The sequence below is a fragment of the Melospiza georgiana genome, chromosome 8 (assembly GCF_028018845.1).
Source record: "Melospiza georgiana isolate bMelGeo1 chromosome 8, bMelGeo1.pri, whole genome shotgun sequence".
In the NCBI taxonomy this organism is placed as follows: domain Eukaryota; kingdom Metazoa; phylum Chordata; class Aves; order Passeriformes; family Passerellidae; genus Melospiza; species Melospiza georgiana.
In genome coordinates, this window is record NC_080437.1 from 36984345 (window position 1) to 37008378 (window position 24034).

The 24034-nt window shown below is 53.7% G+C and overlaps 1 protein-coding gene across 1 annotated transcript in view; it reads right to left on the reverse strand.

The window, feature by feature from the left end:
• Positions 1 to 411: 411 nt before the first annotated feature.
• Positions 412 to 24034, reverse strand: part of STK32C (serine/threonine kinase 32C) — a 70510-nt gene continuing 46887 nt past the window's right edge. The window contains exons 3-12 of the mRNA XM_058029427.1: positions 9977 to 10128; positions 7852 to 8025; positions 7378 to 7415; positions 6622 to 6711; positions 5965 to 6068; positions 5759 to 5875; positions 4292 to 4417; positions 4024 to 4155; positions 3391 to 3458; positions 412 to 2623 (exon numbers count right to left, since the gene is read on the reverse strand). Coding sequence (XP_057885410.1) covers positions 2506 to 2623; positions 3391 to 3458; positions 4024 to 4155; positions 4292 to 4417; positions 5759 to 5875; positions 5965 to 6068; positions 6622 to 6711; positions 7378 to 7415; positions 7852 to 8025; positions 9977 to 10128 — 1119 coding nt within the window. The 3' untranslated portion in view covers positions 412 to 2505. The remainder of the gene's footprint in view (positions 2624 to 3390; positions 3459 to 4023; positions 4156 to 4291; positions 4418 to 5758; positions 5876 to 5964; positions 6069 to 6621; positions 6712 to 7377; positions 7416 to 7851; positions 8026 to 9976; positions 10129 to 24034) is intronic.

Below are 24034 nucleotides of genomic sequence, written 5' to 3' on the forward strand. Positions count from 1 at the left end.
TTACAGGGACACGGCAATGGGGACACAGGAGGGGCCCAGAGTGGGGCACGGGGGGCAGGAGCACTGAAACCCTCCACAGGGGTTCTGACAATGACAATAACTCTGAGCTGTTGTCACTGCTGCTCCTATCATTTGTCCCTTTTCCAATTGCTCTTTTCGTGCCATTTCTACTGCAGGAGCTGAGTGCAAACAGGTGGCAATGAAACCTTGTCCCCTACGGGCTCCGGTGAGGTTATGCCCTATATTATTTATGACCAAAGCCAAGCACTTCAGCGCTGTGTCCACGTGTCACTCCCAGCCAGCACAGTGACCCACAGCTCTGTGTCCCGGGGCTGCTCTCAGGGACTCAGGTCCAGCAGTGTCCCCAGCACACCCTGGGATGCACTGCTGGGTTCCAGGGCGCTGCCCAGGCAGAGTGATTCCCCTGGGCAGGAGCCGCTCCCTGGCATCCCCAGAAGCCCTCCTGGTTGGTGCCAGGTGCTGCTGAGCTGAGTTGCACAGAGCACTGGAGAAGGGGAGCGCCGCAAGGGGAATGGGTGAGCGACAGAGAGAGGGCTTGGGCTGAGAAGGCTCAGCTTGAGAAGCAAGCCAGCTCCTCCCCACACACACCAGCCCCCAGCACACTTGTCTCTTGTCCTAAGGAAGCAATGAAAACATCAATTACACACATCCTGTAACTGCCAACACCTCTCCTGGCCTGACAGCTTCTGGCTGAAGAGGATGTATCTTCACACTCATCTGTGGGATGGTTTGGTCAAAAAATCAGCACTACTCCTTGTCATTCCAATAGTCCAAAATTTTGCTGTTATTTACAGGAAGTTTCCAAATAGTGCAATGGAATTCACTGTAAAACCCTACCCACAGTGCTGGAGTAAATCACCTGCAATTCATAACTGGCTCTGCCCTGAAAAAAAACATGCAACTGGAGCCAGAGCTGCAGCTCCCCTCCTCCTGCACAGCCCTAAAGAATTCACTGAAAACACATCTCTGCACAAGTGCAGCCACACACTGATTCCCACATAAAACTGTGGGAGACACACATGCCGTGCCCTTGCCTGTGGAAGATCATTTTGTACCATTCTGCCTTTCTGGTTTGTTCATGGAAACAAAAACCGCAGCAAAACTGGTGCTGACAGAATGTGATCTGTTAAAAACACCTCCCATCCGTTTCTGCATCAGGAATGCCCAGCAGGGGTGCAAACACTGCAGCCTGCAGTGCCTGGCACAAACAGCTGCTGATGGCTGATGGTGACTGTGGTCCCACCACACACCTGGAGCAGTCCTGTGGCACTGCAGGGCTCGGGCTCACAGCAACCAAAAACCCCTCCCTCTGCAGCAGGGTCAACAACCAACACAGTGAAGGACCTGCAACAAGAACAGCAACACCCACAGCTGGAGCAAGGGAAGATTTCCCGTCTTAGTAAGAAGTTAAGACAGGTATTGGCAAATTATATACAGTACTTGTACTTTACACTGAAAATAAAGTAAATCGAAGGGTGAAATACAATATTCCTGTCTTTCATAACCAAGCAGCCTTGCAAGGCCACCCACTCTGCCTCCAACAAAACCTCAGCCTGTGATAAACTGTGTCCTCTGAGCCTGGGCACACGGAGCCAGACCCTCCAACCCATTCCACAGCTCCTCACTGCCTGCAGCAGCCACGTCAAGGAAGAAAACACTTTAAATGCATTCTGCATCTCAAATACACATTGAACCATTAGCCAGCCCCTGAAGAATCCGTGGAGTGCACACAAAACATTTATTTGCCTTGAATCTGAAGGAACTGACAGGTGACACAGGGACAATGAGGTGCCTGGGACACCCTTGTGCTGCAGGACCCAAGCAGCTGGAGGCTCCCAGGAGCTGGTGCCAGAGCCCTGGGGCTGCTCTGGTTTGCACAGGGATTGCCCATCCCCAGAGCAGCATTTGTGAACAGGGAGTGCCAAAGCCAAGCTCACACCACCTCTTTGGCCTTCCTCCCTGCTCCTTGTCTCTCCCCGTGGGGCCCAAGGACATGGCTTCGTTCCCTGTCCTCTCACTGCATTAAAAACGTGTGGATCAGCAACCTGACACAAAAACAGAAAGACTAAATAAGTTGATCTCCTCCTGACAAGTTGCATAGGCCGTATCTTCCCCGACAGGCAGCCATGGCCGGGGCAGTCCTGTGTGAATCTGGCTTGCTGCAGCTCTCGGGGGCAGCTGGGCTGGGCTGGGCTGGCCATCCTTGGTGCGGGGCAGTCCTGTGTGAATCTGGCTCCTGGGCTGGCCATCCACGGCCCGGGCAGGGGCAGTCCTGTGTGAATCTGGCTCCTGGGCTGGCCATCCACAGCCCGGGCAGGGGCAGTCCTGTGTGAATCTGGCTCCTGGGCTGGCCATCCACAGCCCGGGCAGGGCAGTCCTGTGTGAATCTGGCGTGCTCCAGTCTCGGGGCAGCTGCCGGTGCTGTCCGGCGGGCTCGGGTGCTCGGCGCACCTGAGGACAGGTGAGGGCGGCGGCCGGCCCGGCCTAGCTGCTGCCCGAGGAGCACACGGAGCTGCACATGTGCAGGGGCTCGGCCTCGGCCTCCTCGGTGCTCTCAGAGGCAGACACGGACTCGCTGGGCTGCTCCTGGCTCCTCTTTAGCCTGTGGGAGCGCAGGAACGGGAGTTACAGAGCTGTCCCCAAGCTGTCCCCACTCCCTGCTCCAGAGGTGCCTATGGCACAGCCACGGAGAATGGAGTCCTCCCAGAGCTCACACGCGGGTCACAACAGAGCCCAGAGTATCAGCAAACCACAGTGACCTGCTCTGAAATGCCCCGAAGCAGCCTGCAGGGCTTCAGCCCAGCCAGACCTTGGCCATGAGTGCCCCAGCACAGGCAGGCTCCTGCCAAGCCCTCCTGCACAGAGCCTGCCCCACGCTCTGCTCGCAGACCCAACAGCCCCAGCCCTGGGGAAGCCGTGGCTTTAATCCAGCACTTTCACTGCCTGCTGATTCCCACCAGGACTTCTCCAACCTGAATGATCCTGTGAATCTATTCTATGTGTTAAAGATCTCCACAATCAGAGTCCAACCCTCCTTGCCTTCATTTCCCAAAACATCATCTGCTGAAAGCAGGATGGGTGAGCAGGTGCCGCGGGGGAACGGAGGCAGTGTCACACACACGTGTTAAATCCCAGAAGTCTCTCTACAGCATATTTTATTTAATGGCACTCAATAATCCTTGATCTTGCCTCCCATTGTGGCTGGAGCCATTTTTCACACACAGGCAGACCTGAGCTCCTCTGCTGACACCAGTCACCTGGGGCTAAGCCGGCAGCAAGGTGCTCCTGGCTGTCAGCCACTGGCACTGATTCCTAAGGGAAGTCAGAAAAAAGAGCATTTTTCCATAAAAAAACACCCCACACACTCACTTCTCTCTGTTGAAGATGACAAAGTCCTGCTGGATAGCTTCAAGGCATTCCTGGAGATAGTCATTTTCCTATTGAAGAAAAACAAAACATGCATAAGCAGCCCCATCTGCATCTCAGCACTCCCAGCTGTGTGCAGGAGCCTCTAGCTGTGGGCAGGAGCCCCCACACCCCTGAACCTCAGCCCAACAGCTGGAGGCAGCAGGGCTGGTGCCATCCATGGCAGCAGTTTTCCATAAAACACAGATCACACCGTTCCTGAGATAAACATAACTCATTTCCCCATGTATCCTGTATTTTGGGAGTGCTGTCAGCCCGAAGGGAGCTCAGGCAGCGCGGGGAGAACCCAGCACACAGCCCACGTGTGGGAGCTGCTGCCTCGTGCCCAGCCTGGGGCTGTGCAGGGACAGAGGCTGAACACACCAGACCTCTGCTGCTCATCTCACTTCCCAAAGTACACACTACTGTGAAAGTCTGATCAAACTCCATAAGAGGATATGTGGTTGTTGGAATGACTCCCTGGGCAAACGTTTTCATCAAAACAAACCCATGGCTCCCGCAGTGTGGCAGTCACAGCTGCAACACCCGCCCAGATCCAGCCTCTCCCAGCTGCATGTTACCCCAGGGAGCACATACAGACTGCGAGCTGTCTTTGCTGTTATCCCTTGACTTGTTCTTGGCGAGCCTCTTCTTCTTCTTGTGCAGGGGCCGTGACTCCAGGATCATCTCCTCCAGCTCGAAGGTGGGGTCGCAGTGCAGGCGGCCCTTCTGCCAGGACAGGGGACACACTGGGTGAGGCACAGCGAGACCCGGGGCCCCCTTGCCCCCCAGCAAAGCTGCTCTCACAGCGGCTCCCGCAGCGCGAGGAGCAGCCCCTGCTCACGCAGGCCAGGTCCCCACTCACGTTGGGGACGAAGGCCGGCTCCACGCGCTTCTCGCTCACGTCGCTCCACACCACGCCCGAGAGCTGGGCCGAGGCCTGGATGTGCGCCAGGCAGGAGAAGCGATGCTCAGGATTCACCGTCAGCAGCTGGGGAGGGAAAAGCGCTGCTGAGACAGCGCTGCACGGAGCAGCATCCCTGCCAGAGCAGGGAGGCAAGGCAGCCAGCAGCAGCCTGCACGGCCAGCTGCGGGGCTCAGCCACGCCAAGCAGCCTTTCTGCTGGGGGAAACAGAGACCTTACTGCAGGGAAAACACCCAAGAAAACGTTCTGCAGGCACCCCAGCGCTCGGGGGGGACATGGGGGTCCCCTCCTGGCTGAGGGGGCTGCTGGCACACACCTGGTGAGGATGGATTCCCTGGCAGCCCGGCTGCCCAGCAGATGGCAATGCAAACCCACCGAATGCACTGCCACAGCCTCTGCCGGCAACTCCTCATTAAACTGAATCTAATTATGCAAATTGCCCACCCAACATTAACTCATATCAGAGGCACTTATTTGCTGCCGGCAGCAGCTGCATCTTTCCTACAACAAACTCACCAGCTACTTTTCAGAGTTCTCAAGCAAGCCAGAGCTAAGCCAGCTGCCCAACACATCCCAGCTTTCTGCAGCAGCAGCACGAGGAAAGCAGCAGAGCACTCCACAGAGCTGGAACCCCCAGCAGCTCCCACAGCCATGTCAGACCCTTCAGCCCCAAAGAACAAGTGAGAGGGAGCAGCCAGTGCTGCCCTGCAGCTCCACCTCAGCTGCCATCCCAGCCAGAGGTGCTGCCTTTACAGGTGACACTGACCATGGAGAGGATGGGATGCTGGAAGGCACAATTCTAGCTCAGCTGGGAATCTGACTGTCACACCAAAACCAGATTTTTTGCTTCCCTTGCTATCAAACATCATGCATCTCATTACAGGGATAATAAACACACAGCACACATAATTAATCATAGGGTCCCAGACTGAACTGGGTTGGAAGCTCACCTTGCCATGGCAGGGACACCTCCCACTGTCCCAGGTGCTCCCAGCCCCAGTGTCCAGCCTGGCCTTGGGCACTGCCAGGGATCCAGGGGCAGCCACAGCAACAATTCCCAGTTCCCAATATCCCATCCATCCCTGCCCTCTGGCACTGGGAGCCATTCCCTGTGTGCTGTCTCTCCATGCCTTGTTACCGTCCGTCTCCAGCTTCTCCTGGAGCCTCTTTAAGCACTGCAAGGTGCTTTAAGGTCTCCCTGGAGCTTCTCTTCCCAAAGCTTAACATCCCTAACTTTCCCAGCCTTTTGTAAATTACTATAATTACTCTTATTATTCATTGTTTATTAATACGCTGATAATTCTCCAGCTAGTCCTGCCTGCACAGCAGCTGCCATCCAACCCCAAGCCACCCCAGAAGGACAATCCATCCAGCAGTCCATGCAGCTCCATGCAGCAGGGCCCTCACCTTGCGCAGCAGCGCGACCATTTCCTTGGACCAGGCCGAGGAGTACTGCACGCTGACGGTGCTGAAGAGCTGCACCAGGGACTCCACGGGGTTGTTGGAGTGGATGTCGTACGGCCTCTGGGGACAAGAGCACAGGGGTGAGGCGTGCCCTGTCCCTCTGGGCCAGCCAGAGCACACGTGGCGGGCCGGGACGGCCGGAGCCCTACCCAGCCCCGCAGCAGCTCGTAGGCCATGATGCCCAGGGACCACCAGTCCACCTCGAAGGAATAGCCCGTCCCGCCGCTCAGGAAGGAGTGGAAAATCTCTGGGGCTGAGCAGAAAGGCACAACACACAACAGGTTATTCATTGTTCTCTACTCCAGTAGCTCGTGTCAGTCAGTGCACAGCGCTTAGGGTGATCTTCCTGCACGGCTGCTCCGGGGCAGGCTGTGTGAGGCAGGGGAGCACAGCTGTGTGCCTGCCCTCACTGGGAACTGGGATGGCAGCCACCTGCAGGGACAGCCCTCCCAGCACAGGACAGCACAGCCACGGGCCCCAGCAGACACCGAGTGCAAGGCTGGAGCCAGAGAGGGATGGGGAGCGCAGGAGGAGGAGGCTGGATGGGATGAGGAGGGCAGGGCAGGATGGAGGGGACTGGACAGGATGGACAGAGGGCAGGCCAGGACAGGACAGGATGGGATGGGGTGACATGCCAGTCCCGATGCCTTCTCATTGGGAGTTCCCCTTCTCAAACAATTGGGCTCTGCTGAAGCACTTGGACACGAGCACCAATGTCCTAAATTAACAGGAGGGCCCTGGCTGGGGCAGCGTGTGCTGAGCACACAGAACGTGACACAGGCACCAGGGCAGTGATTGTCTCTTACCCATGTATGGCTTTGTCCCAGCCAATGCTGTCGCTCTTTCCCCGTCCCTAATGATGGTTGCAATATTAAAATCTGTTAAATGGGCATGACCTTAAATAAAGACACATTTTAAGAAGGAATTAATGGCAGTGCAGTGTCAATGCAGAGTCAGAACACATTTGTTTCATAAGCTTCTGCCCTCAGACATAGTAGCACAGACACGGGCAGGTCAGGGTCAGATCCCATGGATCCCAAAGGTTTCCCAGGATTTGGGCTGGCCAGTGATTGAAGGGTAGGCAGCTTTGGGTTTTGATTTTGAATCAGACTTGGAGCTAGCCAGCAACCCCCAGCATCTTCAGCACTGGCCAAATTGCTCTGGCCAGAAGCTACAGGAGTGAAAAAGACACCAGGGAAACACAACACTATCACAGAACCACAGAATGCTTGGGTTGGAAAGGACTAAAAGATCATCTTGTTCCAAGCTGCTGCCATGGAGCTTCCACTAGACATGGGTGCTCCAAGCCACTGAAACCACTGAACTGCAGTGACTCCAAATTCCCAGGGCTGAAGTTGGGCTGACCACAGATCACTGCACAGGCCAGTTGGGTGACCCTCCCCACATTAAAAAGCACAGGGATGTTCAGGCAAACATGATCCAGTAAAAGCAGAGCAGCTTTTCCCACACTTTCCGCAGGTAAAAAGATATCCAGTACTCGGGACAGAATCTGTCCCTGGAATGAATGAGGGAGCAAACAAAGAGGAGCAGAGTGATCCTACCTTGTTCATCGAGGAGGATGTTGTCTGGTTTTACATCTCTGGGAAAAGAAGGAAGATTACAGCAGATGGAATCTCAGTCAGGCCAGGGATGAGACTCAATGACAAAAATCCTGCAACTGTTTGTCTATCAAAAGTTAGGAACAAATTAAACAAAAATATTCTAAAATAAGGCAAGCCCCTTTATGATGGACTAGAAATAAGCATTTCCTGGGCAACTTGGTGAAAAACTGGAAGGATTAGACTTGTTTAGGAAGGAAAGAAATTCCCAAGGAAAAGGAATAACAATACTGGGGATATTTGTGCGAAGCCCTGGATGGCTTTAACACCTGCCCTGAAATGTTCAGTGCCCAGTGAAGCGTCAGACTCCCTCTGGGTGGTGGAGGCAGGACCAGCCAAGGGGGATCCGGGAGCAGCACCATGAGCACCCTGGCCAGCAGGGTGGGTGCAGCAGGCCCAGCAGAGCTGTGGAGTTACCTGTGGATGATGTGCTGGCTCCGCAGGTAGTCCAGGGCCAGCGCCATCTCACAGATGTACAGTTTGACTGTCTCCTCAGTGAACTGCACGTTCTGCTGCAGGTGGTAGCGCAGGTCGCCTCCCAGGAGCAGGTCCACCACCATGAACATGTCCTCCTCATCCTGGAAGGAATACCTGCAGCACAGGGGAGGGGCTGAGCCTCCCAGGGCTCACAAAGCCAGCCAGGCTTTTCTCCTCTCCTCATCACACAGCTCCAGGGAGAACTGCACATGGCCCCACCAAGGGCACAGAATCCCAGAATCATTTGTGCTGGAAAAGCTCTCTCAGACCTTCGATGCCAACCATTTCCAGCCCTGCCAAGGCCACCACTGCCCACGTCCCCAGCTGCCACAACCACATGGCTTTTAAATCCCTCCAGGGGATTTAGAAGCCATAGGGACTCCGCCACTGCCCCAGGCAGCTGTGCCAGAGCTGGGCAGCCCTTTCGGATAGAAAATTTTCCCTTACATCCACCCTGAGCTGCCCTGGCCCAGCCTGAGGCCGTTCCCTCTGCTCCTGTCCCTGTTCCCTGGAGCAGAGCCCGACCCCTGGGCTGTGCCCTCCTGGCAGGAGCTGTGCAGAGCCACGAGGGCCCCTGAGCCTCCTTTGCTCCAGGTGAGCCCTGCCCAGCTCCCTCAGCCCCTCCCGGGGCACCAGCCCCTTCCCAGCTCTGTTCCCTGCCCTGGACCTACTCCAGCCCCTCAAGGTCCTTGCAGAGTTGGGCCCAAAACTGAAGATGTAGCTTTGCTGCTTGCACCTTCACAATCAAGTAGGTCCAGCTCAAGATGCTTGCTTGTTTTTTAAATCAATTCCTACACTAAGCAATGTTTCCCTGAAAGAGATGAGTATCCCAGGTGATGTCCCCCTGCTCACCCCGTCACTGTCCCTGAGCAGCTGTGCCATGTCAGCCCACCAGCACAGAGCTCAGGCTCTGCCAGCCAGACACTTCAGGGAAACTTCACATTTTCAACTGCAAACAATCTCATGAAACCTACTTAAAATATCTCAGCCTATCTTAAAGATGAATTGGAAAACACAACTGCTAATTTAACCAGATAAATCAGGAAAAGAGATTTATATTTACTGTGGAGTAAACCGCCTCTCTAAATCTGCTGTGGGTCCCACAGGAGACTGACAGCAGTGGGGATACACCAAACAACGCTCATTGTTATATTTGGTGACTGCACTTCCAAGGAAAGAGTATGTGGGATTGTATAATACTTATGAATCACTCACTTCTGCTCCCATCTTAAATGTAGGTTTATTCTAAAACTATGAGACTAAAGGGTTCGCTACGAGAACAAATTCTCTCCAGAATTTCATTGCTTGTCGGGAAAAACTTTTGCAATTGCTAAGAAACGGAAGAATATCAATATTAACTCAATTGGCTATTCTGGAGCAATGGATCAACAAAACAAATGTGCCACATCACCCACTCCCATCACTTTGGGTATAAAACTTCCTCAATTTTTAGAAGTCTCCCCCTCCCCACCAGGCTGGCTCACATGCAGCACTGCAGGAGGGGAGGGGACCCTTCACTGGGCAGGAAGGCTGAGAAAGGACAGATCACTGGAGCAGGGGGTCCAAGGCCTCTGCCTAGGGCTCATCCCAAACTAACCAACGACACTGGGATACAATGCTCTGCTTTCTAAAACTGTAAATTAGTTTTTCCTGCAAAATTTCATAATGATGTGTCTGAGCTCCAAAGGAATGTGTTTGATTTGGCCAGTGAGTGTGATGCAAAGCGTGCCAAGGGATGCTGGTGGGCTGAGGGGTCGATGTGGTTGTAGGGCAGATGAGACAGACTGCAGCCTTTGGCACTGCCTAGACAGGATACTTTTCCCAGGCATTGCCAACTCAAGCTATTTGTTAGATTTCAATCTGATTTTAAGAATGTTTTTTAAATTAGATGTTGCTCAGTAATGAGGATATTTCTGCCAGTGCACACAGAGTGAAGTCATTATTGAGCAACTTGAAATGCCAGTATTTGTAGTGATCTGCTGCTGAAGAAGTTATGAGAGCCCCTGGGATTATCGGGTGTGTGGCTCTGCGAGGCTGGGGAGGGGATGGGGAGGGAGCTGCTCACCAGAGATTGACCAGGAACACGTGCTCGATCTCCTGCAGGATCTCCAGCTCTCGGAACACGTTGCGCACCTCATCTCTCTCAATGCACTGCTGCTTGTTCATGTACTTCATGGCGTACATCTTCTCCGTGTCCCTCTTCTGCACGATGCACACCTGGGCACGGAGGAGAAAACAGTCAGGAGCACGTCCACACCCACATCTGCTGCTCTGGGAGCTGAGAGCACTCTGCTCAGCACCTCACGCCCCACACATCCCTGATCCCTAGGCGGGCACTTGTTCCTACGGACAGCAGCATGCCTGCTCTCGGTGTTGTGCCCAGCTGGGGAGTGCGTGGGCTCTGCTCCAGCCCACTGCCCATCGGACACTGCAGCTGCCTCCAGGCCATGATGGCTGGTCCGGAGAGCTTTCCAAAGGGACAGCGCTTCCAACAACTGTGTGGGAGCTGTGAGACACCTTGGGGCTCACTGTGCCCGGATGGAAAGAAGCGACAGACAGCCACAGCCACAGGGTTCTGTGCCAGCCTCGCTGCCCCGCTGCTCACACAGCACTGTCTGCAGGGCAGCTCTCACCTGCCCGCACATCGCTGGGCTCCCAAAGGGGACAGTAATCCCTTCGGGCAGCAGAAAGTGACCAAAATGCAAAGTGGTTACAACAACAAAGACCTGGTCTGGAGGGATACCCAGGTCTGTCCTTGAGCCCTGCTCTGCTGTGGGCACAGAGCCCCTGGGCCAGCACGGAGCCCCTGGGCTTGCACCGAGCCCTCGGGCCTGTCCCCAGAGCCCCCGGGCTGGCACAGAACCCTCGGGCTGACATGGAGCCCCTGGGCTGGCACCGAGCCCCCGGGCTGGCACCCAGCCCCCGGGTTGACATGGAGCTCCCGGGCTGGCACCGAGCCCACAGGCCTGTCCCCAGAGCCCCCAGGCTGACTCGGAGCCCCCGGGCCAGCATCAAGCCCCTGGGCTGGCACTGAGCCCCTGGGCTGACATGGAGCCCCTGGGCTGGCACCGAGCCCCCAGGCTGGCACCGAGCCCCCGGGCCTGTCCCCAGAGCCCCCGGGCTGGCACAGAACCCTCGGGCTGACAAGAAGACCCTGGGCTGGCACCGAGCCCCTGGACTGGCACCCAGCCCCCGGGTTGACATGGAGCCCTCAGGCTGGCACCGAGCCCCCGGGCTGGCACCGAGCCCTGAGCCCCTGGGCTGACATGGGGCCCCCAGGCTGGCACCGAGCCCCTGGGCTGACATGGAGCCCCCAGGCCTGTCCCCGGAGCCCCCGGGCTGGCACCGAGCCCCGAGCCCCTGGGCTGGCCCTGCCGCCCCCCTCAGCTCTGCTAATGACACCTTCATTACCAAGGTGACTGCTTTCCCAAGAGCTAATTAGCTAGCACGGTAACTCTTTAAATTACTAATGGCATGTCTACATCTGCTACAATTATGCCTGCCCTCTGTTAATTATCAGCCCTGGCGGTAATTAGGATGAGCTGGATACGCTCCCTGGGCAGCTCGGCCAGGGTGAGCAGGCAGGGAGCGGGTCCTGCTCACACTGAGCGGAACACGGAAAGGGAATTTCTGTGGGTGGCAGGGAACCGAGACAGGTGGGAGCCGCAAACGCTCCGTGCTCTACACGCTGCCACTAATAACCATGTGCAAGTGCTGATGGTGCTCGGTATAATATCATCAAGGACACGCTGCCGCCAGGAGGTGACAAAATAATGGGTGGTTATCGTTAGCCCGATATACCCCCTAATTAGCGATGCACAGGAATTACCGCGATTATTTTCCGCTGTCGCTACAACTGCGGTGAGAGCTGGAAATCAGCTGTTGTCATCACTCTCTGCACACCTCAGAGCTCACGACAAGGGCACCTCGTGGGCAGGGCGACCTGCGCTGCTTCCCTGCGTCTGGACCCCTCCGGTGCCCATGGGCGAGCAGAGCCAGCTCAGCTGCCACAGACTGTTCCAGATACAAAACAGAAGGGAAAACCTTCTTCATGCAAACTTAACAATAATAATAAACGACCTACCACATGCACACCACCGGCAGGATCCAGCCCCTGCCTAGAGCAGGCTGAATTGGTTGTATGTTCAATAAACCAGGCAAAAATATATTTTATATATTCTTTGAGCAGCAAAGCCCTAACAATTTTCCTTTAAAACATGGTCATTGCCGTAGAACTGCTCTGGAAACAATCCAGTCCTCTGGGTAACAGCCATCAAGGCGCTGAGCAACATTCTCCCCTGATGTCGGCTTATTCCACATTACTGCTGGAAGCTCATTAATTTCTAGGTCCTTTACTTTTTAGGTTGTGACTTGCTGTACCTTAATGAGTATTACATGTTATTCTGATGTCATTTGTCTCTTGTTTCTCCACAGTGAAAATGGGAGCCCAGCATAATAAATGAGAAAATGATGAAAACTTCATGTACTCTGTAATTATGATAAACAGTTTTCTGCAATGGAACAGCATCACCTCCACTCAGAGCAGCACCGGTTCCGGGCACTCTGGGAATGTTTGTTCTCTGATTTCTGCGAGAAAAGTGGATGTCAGTGGAGAGGCTGCCCTGCAGCTGAGCCCGTGGCGTGAGCGGGGGCTGCCCTGTGCCCGTGGGGCTGCCCGAGGGCACAGCGAGCCCTATGGACAGCTGGGCAGGGCACAGCGAGCCCTATGGACAGCTGGGCACAGCACAGAGAGCCCCAGGGACAGCTGGGCAGGGCACAGAGAGCCCCAGCGACAGCTGGGCAGGGCACAGAGAGCCCCAGGGCACATGGACAGCTGGGCAGGGCACAGAGAGCCCCATGGACAGCTGGGCAGGGCACAGAGAGTCCCACGGCCCATGGACAGCTGGGCAGGGATGCTGTGTCTGCAGCACAGCCACCAGCAGGTACTGATCACATCACACCGCTCTTGGTCGGGGTCTCACTCGGGTCAAACCAACACCAGGAGCAGTGCTGGTGCCGCCTGGCTGGGCTCAGCCACTCGGTGCCCCTGCCTCAGGCAGCGACCATTCCTAAAGTGCCCCTGCTTACAGACATGCATCAGTGTGTTTGTGTCCCCAAAATGGCAGTGACACAAAACGTATCTTTTTCTTTTTGTGCTTCTCTGTTCATGCATCAGTTCCTGGGGAAGGAATAAACATCTATTTGGTCTCAAGTCAAGAGTGCGTTTTTTAAATTAATCCATTTTCAGGCAAGTCTACAATGCAGAGCAAGGCAAGAAGCAGAAATGACTGTGTCCTCGTTCTGCACATTGCAGCCACACAAAGGCAGTGTTTGGTGGTTAAATACAGCCATTAGGAGAACGAGTGGAACGGAGCCAGCCCTGCGAGGCAGAAGGCGGGCAGCAGCTGGGAGCGGATTGCTCAAGACACGGCACATAAAAGCTTTCCCAGAGCCCCAGATACCCGGGCATGTGGGCAGCTGCCCATCCCGCAGGGACGGCTGGAGCCCCCAGGCACGACTGCAGCCAGGACAGGGACGGGCGACAGCTCCGGGCCCCCTTCAGCCCCGGGATGAGACAGTGACAACACCTGTGCTGCCACAGTGACATTACCTGAGTTATCCCAGTGACATCACCTGTGGTATGCCAGTGACATCACCTGTGCTATCCCAGTGACAATACCTGTGCTGCCACAGTGACATCACCTGTGCTATCCCAGTGACAATATCTGTGCTGCCACAGTGACAACACCTGTGCTATCCCAGTGACATCACCTGTGTTATCCCAAAGACAACACCTGTGCTATCCCAGTGACAATATCTGTGCTGCCACAGTGACATCACCTGTGCTATCGCAGTGACAACACCTGTGCTATCCCAGTGACAACACCTGTGCTGCCACAGTGACAACACCTGTGCTGCCACAGTGACATCACCTGTGCTATCCCAGTGACAACACCTGTGCTGCCACAGTGACAACACCTGTGCTGCCACAGTGACATCACCTGTGTTATCCCAGTGACAATATCTGTGCTGCCACAGTGACATCACCTGTGCTATCCCAGTGACAACACCTGTGCTATCCCAGTGACATCACCTGTGTTATCCCAAAGACAACACCTGTGCTATCCCAGTGACAATATCTGTGCTATCCCAGTGACATCACCTGTGTAATCCCAGTGACATCACCTGTGTAATCCCAGTGACATCACCTGTGCTATCCCAGTGACAATACCTGTGTTATCCCAATGACAATACCTGTGCTGCCACAGTGACATCACCTGTGCTATCCCAGTGACAATACCTGTGCTGTCCCAGTGACAATATCTGTGCTGCTATAGTGACATCACCTGAGTTATCCCAGTGACAACACCTGTGCTATCCCAGTGACAACACCTGTGCTGTCCCAGTGACAATATCTGTGCTGCTATAGTGACATCACCTGAGTTATCCCAGTGACATCACCTGTGTTATCCCAAAGACAACACCTGTGCTATCCCAGTGACAATATCTGTGCTGCCACAGTGACATCACCTGTGCTATCCCAGTGACATCACCTGTGCTATCCCAAAGACAACACCTGTGCTATCCCAGTGACATCACCTGTGCTGCCACAGTGACATCACCTGTGTAATCCCAGTGACATCACCTGTGCTATCCCAGTGACATCACCTGTGCTGCCACAGTGACATCACCTGTGCTATCCCAGTGACATCACCTGTGCTATCCCAGTGACAACACCTGTGCTGCCACAGTGACAACACCTGTGCTATCCCAGTGACATCACCTGTGCTATCGCAGTGACAACACCTGTGCTATCCAGTGACAATATCTGTGTTATCCCAATGACAATATCTGTGCTGTCACAGTGACATCACCTGAACTGTCACAGAGACAACACCTGAACAATCACAGTGACAATATTTGTGTTATCCCAGTGACAATATCTGTGCTGTCACAGTGATATCAACACCTGAACTGTCACAGAGACAACACCTGAACAATCACAGTGACAATACCTATGCCATCACAGTGACAACACCTGTGCTGTCACCCCAGCTGGCAGCTCAGCTGAATCCCTACCCTTCCCAGCCTGGCACACTGCCTCCAGCAGGCTGTGTCTTTTCTCCTTTAGAAATCCAACAACTTCTTGCCCTGCTGATTCTGAAGGAATTCATCAGGCTGAAATCCCCTCTCAGATGAGAGGTCACCTAATCATTTGACCACATGTCCTGACTTAGCCTTGCTATGCAGGGACAGCAGAGTGTTCCTGGGCTCAGCCAAAGCCATTCTGGGCAGGATCCATGCAGCTGGTAAACAGTGGGGATGGCTCTCCCTGGGCTGCACAAAGACCTTTTTTCCTCCTGCATTTGCAGAAGTGACACAAAGTGAAGGCACTCGTGGCCCCTGAGGGACGTCACCGTCACGGCTGGTGACAAACCCACAGCTGACTCAGGGATCTGTCTTTGGGTCTGAACTGGGAGCACTGGGTCTCCTTGAACTTCTGCTCCTTTGGCTTCTGCCTCTGTAAGACGAGAGCGATGCCCTGTAATCCTCCCACACACGGACGCTGTTGACTGCAGCTGAGCCACGGGGACATTTCAGCGTACAACCTGGATTTCACTCTTGTTTTCAGAGCAGAGGCAAGGCTCAGAGTCAGCCAACACTACACGCCTACATCAAACACCTTAATCTCCCCCAGTTCTGACCTGCAGCCACTGCTCTAGTTTATAAAAATGCTTCTTTGCAGTGGTTGCACCTTGCCCACATATATTGATTTCTCCTCCAGCTTCTGCTGGGTGTTTATCCCTCCCTGTTTTCCCCAGTATCCACAGAACTGCCATTTACCAGAAAGACTGAAAATTGAAATGAGGAGCATTAACATGAAATTGCCCATGGCACCCAGAAGCATCAGCAGGCTCTGGGACTGCGTGGGGAGAGAAGTCTCTGCTGTGGGGGCAGCACAGCAGCAGCCTCGGGGTGCTGGGGACACGGGAGATTTGTAGCCTCTGGAAGAAATGAGTCTTTCATCCTGAAGGACCAGAAGCAGTGAGAAGGCACTTGGCATGATGTAGAAACAGCTCAAGCTTTTCTGACAACTGATTTCATTTTGAGCACTAAATTTTACTTTGGAGATAAACTGCAAGGGCAAAGATAAGCTGGACAATTGTGTTCACTGGTTTTCTGAGCTTGTTGAGCAAAGAGTAAAGCAGGTGAGAAGGGCTTTATTGCACCTGCGCACTGCTGAAAGGATAACCTCAATACTGACTTCTAACAAGTTCATCTCCTTTAGCCAAGCTCTCTTGAATGGCTCAACTCTTACACCAAGCCATTATTCACTTTTCCCAGGGTTTTCATCCTTTAGAAAGTGGCTGGAGGGAGATCCGTGTCACCCAGCATCCCCAGGTCCCCTCTGCCTTGCTCTTGTAACAAGAATTGCAGGCAGAATCTTGTCAATTAGCTATTAAAAAAAAATAAAAAATTAAACTCTCAGCTGCTATCAGGAAAGCTGCAAACAGGGATCACTGTTCTGGGCATGGCCACAGCTGCACAGGACACAGAACTACTTCCCCTGGCATTCAAATGCATCTTTGTATCTATATTGTATTATGATGGTGCTGTTGGCAATTAAAATGCAACCCTTCACTGGTAATTAGCATCTGTGTAACACTGGTAATCAAAAACTTCATAACAATTTGTTCTACAATCCTCACAAATATCAAGATAAAATCAGCTAATCCAATTATTTTCTAGGCATAGCCAAGAGAACAAAGCCTACAGCTGTCTCTCAGGTGTATCTGCAGTGACACGATTCAGTGGCAGGGATTCACCCAGCACACGAGCCATGGGCACAGCTGGATGAAGCTGCTGGAAGCATCTCCCACAGGCACCCCAGGAGCAGCTCCCTGCACCAGCAGGCCCAGAAGGGGCAGGCAGTCCCTCAGGGATGCTGCTGGTCCCTCAAAGGGGCTCCCCCTCCACAATGCTGACCCAGAGCTTGGTGCCATGAGCACCAAGAGAGATGCAAACACTGATGGATACCAGCACCTGCAGCCCCTCTGCATCCCCTCAGGGCTGTCCTGGGAGGGAGCTCTGGGCACAGGAATCCTTTCACACCTACCCTTAGCGGGCAAGGGGCCCAGTAGCACCCAAGGGACGGTGGCACCACGTGCTGGCCCGGGGCTGCAGCTGCACACAACCTGCCCGTGACAGCGACACTCGCCCCACGCTCAGCGGGGACACGGAGCACAGGTAACTGTGTGACCCTGAATAAAAACTGACTCTGAATCAACCCAAACCCTCCACTGCTGGGCGGCAGAGCTCACTGAAGCAGCACTCTGTCCTGGAGCAGCTCTGCCAGCAGTGTCCCTGGCAGTGTTCTCTCAGCCATTGTCTCCAGCACACAGAGACCCGTCTGCAGGAGCAGGACATCTGCTGCCATCCCCACCTCCCCATGTGCCAGTGACCCAGCCCAGGGGACACCAACATGACAGGGCTGCTGCCTGTGACAACAGCACCCCTCAGTCTTTCCATCCAGCTCCCAGAAGGGTTGGGATGGAAGGACCCCAAACCCCCCCAGTGCCACCCCAGCCATGGCAGGGACACCTCCCACTGTCCCAGGTGCTCCCAGCCCCAATGTCCAGCCTGGCCTTGGGCACTGCCAGGGATCCAGGGGCAGCCACAGCTGCTCTGGGCACCTGTGCCAGGGCTGTCCACCCTGCCAGGGAACAATTCCCAATTCCCAATCTCCCACCCAGCCCTGCCAGGGAGCAATTCCCAATTCCCAATATCCCATCTGAACCTCTAAAGTTGCAGTGGTAGCCACACAAGAGGGACCCTCAGGGGCCATGCTCTAAGTACAAGGTTATCAGCTTGACAAATCTGCCTTCACATCTTTAAGTGCTGACTTTGTTTCCATTTCCAGACACCTTGCCACGTTTCACTCCTTAAGATATTTTTCATGGAGCCTCACAACTTTAGTTTTTCCCTGTTGAAAAGCTGTGCTTTTCCACAGGATTGATGGACTCATCTGTCAGAACACCATAAATCATTAAAATCCCTTTTATGCAGCACTGCTGTTCGCTGCAGCCAAGTTGTAACAGCAGCTGATGAAACTTTTATTCACAGCAAGTCTGTTGGTGTTTCCAGGTCGTGTCAACACTTCCATAAAAAATCTCTTTCTCAGCTGCTTATGCTAGAGCCAAAAAAGTCTTCTGACCCAAAATAACACCTGCTGTTCCCAACAGCCCTTCAGTGTGCTGTGTATCGGAGGATCACAGACTCCCAGACTGGCCTGGGTTGGAAGGGACCTTAAGGACCATCCAGTTCCAGCTCCCTGCCACGGCAAGGACCCCTTCCACTGTCCCAGGCTGCTCCAAGCCCTGTCCAAGCTGGGCTTGGATGCTTCCAGGGCTCCAGGGGCAGCCACAGCTGCTCTGGGCAGTCTCAGTGCCTTCAATCTTGAGTGCTAAGGATGTGTTTCGGTGCTTCTGAGCCTCCCTGGGGCTCAGCAGCCCCCTGTGGATCTGTGTCCCCTCTGGGTGTGCCCACACTCTGTGCAGGCAAAGGAAACCACATGTGCAGGTGCAGCTGGAGTGGCTCAAAACACGGGAAAAGCTAAGCATGTCCATGGTTTTGTTGTTTTGGTTTTTTTTTCCAGAATGAGCCTTATTCTGTTTCACTCACACAAATGGGACAGCCAGCACACTGAAACTATGTCAGGGAAAGCTCTCCTCATTGGCACCCTGCAAATGGGGCTGAGGCATCTATCAGGGAACATTTCCTCATTTCCCTGCAAGGAATCATGGAACGGGGCTGCAGAATGGTATCTACAGGGCCTGAGTCCTGACTTAATGCCATTTGAGGTGGTTCAGAGCAAGCATTTCCCTTTAATGTCACGCTGAGAAAATAAGGTCCCATCAGACATTAAGCAGATGTTTCTGTAATTGAGTTTGGATATGGGGGATTATTTGACTTGAAGCTCCAAAACACGTGTAGATTTCTCTTCCTCAGGAGAGACACTAATCCAAATAAACAAGGAGAAACTGCAGAAGTGACAGCAGAGAGCCCTGAAGAACAAAAAGGAAAGAGAAGTGGTTTTCCTTGCTTTTACTTGTCCTGGTTCTCCACCTCTCCCCCTGCACACCAGCTGAGCCCCATCACCAGCAGACACCCCAAACCTGGCGTCTTCCCTCAGGGCTCAAACACAAATGCAGACATTTGGGATGCCCCTCTGGCCACAGCCCTGGGCACATCTCTGGTGGGGCACGGGGTGATGTGCTGACCCCCAGGCCACGGAGCAGCCCCTGAAGGGCACAGGGCCATGCTGGCACCATGAGGGAGGAGCACAGCCCAGGAGATGTGTTCTGGAGCTGTCACACTGCCTACAGAAAGGCTGTCAGGCATCCACATTCTGTCTGGCTTTAATCACATGCTCAGAGATCTCTACTGGGCTTTTCTTTCTCAATAATTAAAGTAGAACGATGAGAACTCAGACCAACCTGCAGAGATCCCTGAAGACACTGTGACCCATCTTTCTGCCTTTTGGGTGGATCCAAACCTGGATCCAGCATTTCCTCCAGCTCAGCAGCACTCCATAGATTTATATGAGCACCTGGACCCCTGTGCACAGCCACAGCTAACGAGCACTGTCTGAATAAATCGTGCAATGTTTTCCTGTGGGCGACACACATTTTGAGTTATGTCTAGTATTTGGAGCCATCTCTCCTTATGGCCATGACTACATTCTGTGATAGGCTGGTTAAAGAGGCAAAATGATTTGTTTTAGCTACATATTTGACAGATATTGGGAACAGAAAGAAATCTAATTACTTCCAACGAAGATTGGAGGGCCTTATTTAATCTGTGAACGTAAATTGATGTTGAAGTTCCCTGACCCCAAGGCAAGAACACTGGCTGCGCTACTTTGAAAAGCCTCATCACTCATCCTGACCCGGCCCTGATGGGCACTGGCACTGAGACCCAAGTGGCCCCAATGTCCTCGTTTGTTTGTGCTGCTGCCACAACACGCCCCCAGGCACCAAACTTCCCTTCTGCGCTGAAGGAAACAAACACAGGTCTTTCTTTTCAGCCAAGAAAGGAGGGGATACTCGTGTTTCACAGTGCAAAACCCTCAGGAGGAATCAGCGCCACTTGCAGCCAAACGCTTGATTTTCCCTTGGCAGAAACTTGCTCCGTTGAGCTGGTGTTTAGCACCAGGCTGCACAAAGGGATCAGCTGAAAGGGCAGCTGTGGAGGCTGGGCAGGTGGAGATCCGTGCCAGAGTGAGGGCACAGGGCCACGAACCCCCTGCCCCTCCTGGCTGCTCCCCTTCCCCTGCACTGCAGCCGCCCACCAGCCGAACCCCAGCAGGCACTGCCTGGCCCCGAGGAGCCTGCACAAACCTCGTGAGCCTTTCTATCACACCCACCAAACAGCACTCCACTGCCTCAAGCTACCAAGACAAAGAAATGCACTTTATATTCCTCCATGTTTCCAAGGACAGGACTCCTCTGCCCAGGAACACCCTGCAAACGTCAGAATCTCCGAACCACAGGATGCCTTGGGTTGGCAGGGATCCTAAATCGCACCCAGTGCCACCCTGCCATGGCAGGGACACCTCCCACTGTCCCAGGTGCTCCAACCTGGCCTTGGGCACTGCCAGGGATCCAGGGGCAGCCACAGCTGCTCTGGACAATAACCTTACCCTGACAAGCCCAAAGACAGCAGCAGGGGCTAAAATCGAGTTCCAGAGCAGAGCAGAGCTGATCTGAGAGCCTGAGCATGCAGCAGCCCCCCAGAGCCCTGCATGGGCACACAGGGGGCACCATCCCACCATGGGTGAGGGCTGCCTCCTGGCAAACAGCGCTGCTCCAGCTGGGCTGGTGCTGGGTAATCCTCACTGTGGTTTGGTTTCACTGCGCCACTTGCTGTACATGAACAGATAAGTATTGCATACTGCACGGCCCTTTGTTGAGAGGAATTTTTAGCACTTACTTTTAAAAACAATTTTTAGATCAAAAGTAATAATATGGCACAACAATCTTACTGCAACTCCTTGAGAAAACGACAGGAACAGAAGGAATCTCGATGAATTTTGGACATAAATAGTAAGTAAACGGGAGGTGAGGGTGGAAAGCAGAGACACAAAAGGCTTCTGTTCAATAAATATGGTTTCCTTCCATACTCTTCTTTCTTTAAAAATTCTCATGGACTTACACTCCAGAGTGCTCTTCAAAGGGAGGTAGAATCCCTGACCATACAGATAAAATATAGTCTATCCCAAATGTGACAGGTCAGTAAGAAGAAAAAAGTATTAAGAAAAAATAAGAAAAGCCAATTTGCAATTGTCAAAGTGATCCTCTACTTACAGTTTCATTTCAGAGAACAAAATGGCCAGTTGGTACAAAAATGGAAAGCACTAAATTTAGAATTTGTCAGCATTTTCAACCCTGATATTTTAATTTTATGGAACTATTGAAACAGACGTGATTTTGCTGTGCACATTGCATAAATAACAATGTCCAGGCCTTTTCAGCAGGTGAGTCTTGCTGGGTTGCACCTGAGGGCCCCTCACCCCAGGCTTGGCAACAGCACCACGGATGGACAGAGCAGGGGGAAGGAACCCAGACCCACCAAAAACCACAGCCCAGTACCCATGCTGCTCCCAAAGCTGTCTGTGTTTCCTGGCTGTGCTCTCAGGAGCCCTTTGCAGTGACAGCCTGAGCAGGCTGACCCTTTGGGGCCCATCTGCAGTGCCCCGTTCCTGGGCTGGCAGTGGCATTGAGCACACAGAACATGACACAGACAGAAAGAGCAGGTGCCACGGGGCTTTCTGTCCCTGTCCCTGCCCCTGCCCCTGTCCCTGTCCCTGCCCCTCCCTGTCCCTGTCCCTGTCCCTGTCCCTGTCCCTGTCCCTGTCCCTGTCCCTGTCCCCTCAGCATGGGCAGGGAAGGCAGCGTGGAGCAGCCCCAGGCACAAGGAGGGCTCTGGTTTTGTAGAGCAGGGCTCTCCAGGCCACGGGCAGTGCCTGTCCCACTCCCAAACACAGCCCCACAACCCTTGAGCCCACACCTGGACCCCGGGGGCTCTGTGCAAGGGACCCCTCAGCTGGAGGGGACACCCACCCCTCCACACCACCTTTCTGATCCCCCTCCACAGGTCTACCCCACAACAGCCCTTCCCACATCCCCTTCTCGCCCTTCTCCACAGTCCAACACCGTTCATTGGGGAAACAAGGCAAATGGCGCCTCAGAAGACAGGAACAGAGGGGATTCCAAAGGTGAAGGGCTGTCAGGAAGACTGGGAGGGGTAGAAGCACCTGGTGTGCTCATCCCTGGGAAGGACCGTGCCTGGCAAGCCTGGCCCACACCAAGGCCCTGTCCCCTGGCACTGCCGCTGGCTCCAGGTGCCCAGCGCAGGCCGCGGTCCCTCAGCCTCAGCAAAATCATGTCAAATCCCCCAACACAACACTGTTCCTATTGTGAATTGTGCACCAGTTGCATCAGTTTCTGCTTCTATTTTTCATGCTCCATCTTTAATTCATTGCTGAGACGCAGGAAATCCCAGCGGCCTTGTAGTGGCTTGTGGGCAGCTCTGCCTTCACCACAGAGAAACCAGAGCAGAACTGTATCTGGCCTTTAGGAGCTGTGTCCATACAGCTCCCACGAGACTCAGACCAGTTTCTGAGCAGCGCGCGGACACTTCAATAAGAATTCATGAACTTTAGACCCACAAGAAGAGACAGATCCTGTGAAGAAGCGGACGAAGGCTCCTTCCACAGACACCATTGCCCAGAGTAACAACAGGGTACACCCATAATGCTCTGGACAAACCCAGGCAGTATTTCCTTAATAAACTCTATTTGCTGTATCATGCTGCTGTACCCATAATTTCATAGGAACCGAGGACACTGCTCCCTATCATTTTTGACATTAAGTGGTTTGTAATTGGATTGTCCAACCATGAGCATTAACACAACATCCCAAGCTCACAAGCTGCAGCTTCCAAGGACCTGTAGATGACCTCGATGTCCAACACAGCTTCAATTTTATTGTTGTCAAAAGCTGCATCTGACGCTGGAACCTTCCATCTCTCAGCTCCATTTATGAGCTGGTGGGGGTGTGGGCTATGATGGCTTGTCAGAACAAAAACAAGATGCAAATGCTGGCCACATTTCAGCCTCTGAGAAAATTGTAATTATCATTAGTGACAAAGGATGGGGTTTTTACTTTAAAAGTAAGAGGTTTTCATGTTGGCCATGTGAGAGCTGCAGTCTGGTGTGGCCGTGTGGGCCCTGCTGAGGGCAGGAGGAGCCTCTGCCAGCGGCACACAGGGGTACGGGAGGTTCTCCTGAGGGCAGCCCTAACAGAACTACCATCACATTTCCAATCATTAATCTGATCAATACCAAAACATTCTGCTCGCTGTCCTTTTAGGTGGGTGAATGTTTACAGAATTCTCTGATGCACTTAGGCTATAGAAGTCCCATAGAATAACAGAATCTTTTCAGCTGAGTTAAAAAAAGCCCTCCAAGACTGAGATCCAGTATTTGACCAAACACCACCCTGCCAACCAGAGCAGAGCACAGAATGCCACATGCTGTCATTCCTCAAACGCCAGCAGGCAGGGGTGGGCAATGCACCACCTCCCTGGGTAGCCAATTCCAACGTTTCTCCAAAGCCAGGTCACCCTGACCCAGCTCCATCCTCCCCTGCTTCCTCCGCAGCTCCTCCTCCTCCTCCTCCTCCTCCTGTAAGGCCTGTAACTCTGTCCTTTACCCTTCTTCAAGGCTGGCCCTGCTGACAAAGGGTCAGGGCTGGATTCAGGCACATCTGCCACTCAACAGGCAGCATATGCTGATCCATGAAAAGGTTTCCTTAATCAAAGACCTCAGAATGAGATCTCTTTGGGTTCAGGAGGGGAGGGGGAGCAGGGAGGTGTGGGTGGATTTTGTTGCAGAACCTAATGCTGAAAAACTCTCACATAAGAGCCAGAAAGAGCCTGAGCAGCCAGCTGCTGTCGAGGCTCGGTGCACACACAGGAGTCCACAGAAAGCACTGCTGCTGGCACCAGGCACAGCGAGCTCTGTCCCTGTGGCCCAGCTGTGGGCACACTCCTGCTCCCA